General features: G+C 50.6%; 1 protein-coding gene across 1 annotated transcript; it reads left to right on the forward strand.

Annotated features, from left to right (window-relative positions):
- Positions 1 to 370: 370 nt before the first annotated feature.
- LOC100543439 (feather keratin 2-like) lies at positions 371 to 938 on the forward strand. Its single transcript, XM_003214244.3, has one exon. It carries the CDS (start codon positions 642 to 644, stop codon positions 936 to 938), a length of 297 nt encoding a protein of 98 aa, XP_003214292.1. The 5' UTR covers positions 371 to 641.
- Positions 939 to 2510: the final 1572 nt, after the last annotated feature.

Here is a 2510-nt window from a genome sequence, read left to right on the forward strand (position 1 = left end):
GTGTTTTTACATCTGGAAATATTTCGGCCTCTAATGTTGGCACTTGAAAGCAGTCTGCGCGGTTGAATAGTATGTGCAGAACAGGAAAATAAAAGGAAGCACCACAAGGAAAATAAGCAAGACAGTACTTTTAATAATTGTTATGATTTGCATGCAAGATGAGCTTTTGGTAAACACATTACCTTTGCAAATATTGCTGCTCTAAGCCTGAGGCAGACTAGACCAGTATAAAAGTCCGTCCAGCACCAGGCTCCTTCATCCACTTCTCTTGTCTTCTGCTTCTTGGTGAACAAGGTGAGCTGCCGTGGTGATCTTTTCACTTTTTCTCTGCTTCTTCTCTTGCACTTCTGGCATCCACTGAGTCTTTCTCTATGTGTAGATCTTGATGTGAGTCTTACTCCTTGATGGTGCTCCCACCAGCTCTGTTCTGCTTGCCAATGTGGGGGGAGGTGGAAGAAAGGCTGGGCTGACTCCATGTAGGCTCTTGAGGATCTGGTCTGCCAAGCCTCTCTCTGGCCATGCAATGCCTATCCCTGCTTCCCAGCCTGAGCCTCTTCTCTAGGTGATCAGGGCACCAGGCTGCTTCTTGCACTGACTGTCTTTTACTGTCCTCTCTCCAGGCCCACCTCCATCCCACAGCCATGTCCTGCTACGATCTGTGCCGTCCCTGTGGCCCGACCCCGCTGGCCAACAGCTGCAACGAGCCCTGTGTGCGCCAGTGCCAGGACTCCCGTGTGGTGATCCAGCCCTCTCCTGTGGTGGTCACCCTGCCCGGACCCATCCTCAGCTCCTTCCCCCAGAACACCGCTGTGGGCTCCAGCACCTCCGCTGCCGTGGGCAGCATCCTGAGCCAGGAGGGAGTGCCCATCTCCTCCGGTGGCTTTGGCATCTCTGGCCTGGGCAGTCGCTTCTCTGGCAGTAGGTACCTGCCCTGCTAAGGATGAGGTGGAATTCCCATGAGACCATTGCCCAGGAAGCCCAAAGCCAGACTGCTGACTGAGGATGAATCTGCTGGCCTTCGTTTCCAGATATGTTGAGCATCCTTGTGACTTCTGCAAAGCAGAGAGGAATGTGAGGTTGCCAGCCTACAATGTCTGGAAACTCAAACACCAGTTGTCTTCTCCCACTTTCTTGTCATCATCACACATCCTTGTTGTCTCCTGCTGTCCTGTGCCTTGGGTTCATCCTGAAGCAATTTGAGATGGCCCTGCTTCTTCTCCCATTCACCATGTGATGGAGGAAGACATGCATCCCATTATGTTGAAGGTCAATCAGAGTTCCAGCTGCCCTCATACCAACCTAAACCATATTCCTTCTACCATGCAATGCTCTGTTTCTATCTTCAAACCCAATAAATGTTATGTTGCATTGTAATATCAGTCTCATTTTGTAAATTCCTTGATGAGATGCCCAGTAACATTCCCATAGGAGAAATCGGATATCTTGGGTTGTGAAGCTTAGTTTTACTCCCAGACTTAATCTCTTTTGTGAGGAGCCTTGGCCAACATTAAAGGCATTTCACAAGTCATTGACTGACCAGTGAGAACACGAAGAGGAAAAATTCTCCTGGTTGCAGGCATTGTGCCATCTGGCCTTTTGCTCCACATATGCAACACCACCAGCATCAGAGAGGGATACAGGCTGATTTGAGTGTGGAGTGGCCTTTGCTATTTTGTCTCACTTCAGCAGATGTGATGGTTGCTCTTGCTACAGGGAGTGCAGGAGAAAGCAAGGGACAGAGCTCTACTTCGTATATGCTCAAGACCACCTTACATGAGGCATTTGTCTGTGCCTCCCAGTGCTGTTGAAGGCAGAGTGATTGGCAGCTCTCCAGCTGCGCCGTGGGCTGTGGGAAGCCCTGCAATGCCTTTCACCAACTGTCAAAGCATGGTGAGCTGAGAGTAGGAGGAAAATGTGCATAAAATACTGTATCTGGAATGGAAGGCAACAGGCGCAACACGTGGCCATGGGTGCTGTAGGGCACGAGAAACATTTGGGCAGATCCTGAGAAACGAGGACCTATTTTTCACTCTGGAAATTGACAAAAGTTTACGTTGAGGACAAAGGAAATCCTCCCTTCCTTTTCTGTGGCAGATGAAGATGGTAGTCTACGTCCCGGGAGCATCGGAGATGTTCTCTTCAGGCACATCAGTGCTCTGAGATCTGCCCAAGGGCTTCCCTTACACTCACTTGGGGTCTCCCACCACACCCACTGCTTCAGGCCCATTGACTCAGGGCCTGTATTACACCTCTGCCATCAGCCCTTAGCCTTCTCTCCAGCTCAGGGACACCAGTCTGGTTCTGCTGTTCTCGGATAGGTCAGTTTTATGCTTGGTAATTGTCCCCTTGGACTGGGTGCACTGTTGCCCGGTGCTTTCCCAGCTCCCTCTTGGATGTATCTGTATTCTTCTGGCACTGCTCAGGAGTGTTGGCCCATGTTAGTGTCACAGCACATCAGAACCTGAGCTGTACCCTGACTTCCTGGCCTGGCATCAGTGCTGCCATAGCAC

Source organism: Meleagris gallopavo, unplaced genomic scaffold (genome assembly GCF_000146605.3).
Source record: "Meleagris gallopavo isolate NT-WF06-2002-E0010 breed Aviagen turkey brand Nicholas breeding stock unplaced genomic scaffold, Turkey_5.1 ChrUn_random_7180001958070, whole genome shotgun sequence".
NCBI classification, from domain to species: Eukaryota; Metazoa; Chordata; class Aves; order Galliformes; family Phasianidae; genus Meleagris; species Meleagris gallopavo.

Bases quoted from the DNA above. Each gene is read 5' to 3' on its own strand.
- LOC100543439 (XM_003214244.3), top strand. From the start codon at position 642: ATGTCCTGCTACGATCTGTGCCGTCCCTGTGGCCCGACCCCGCTGGCC.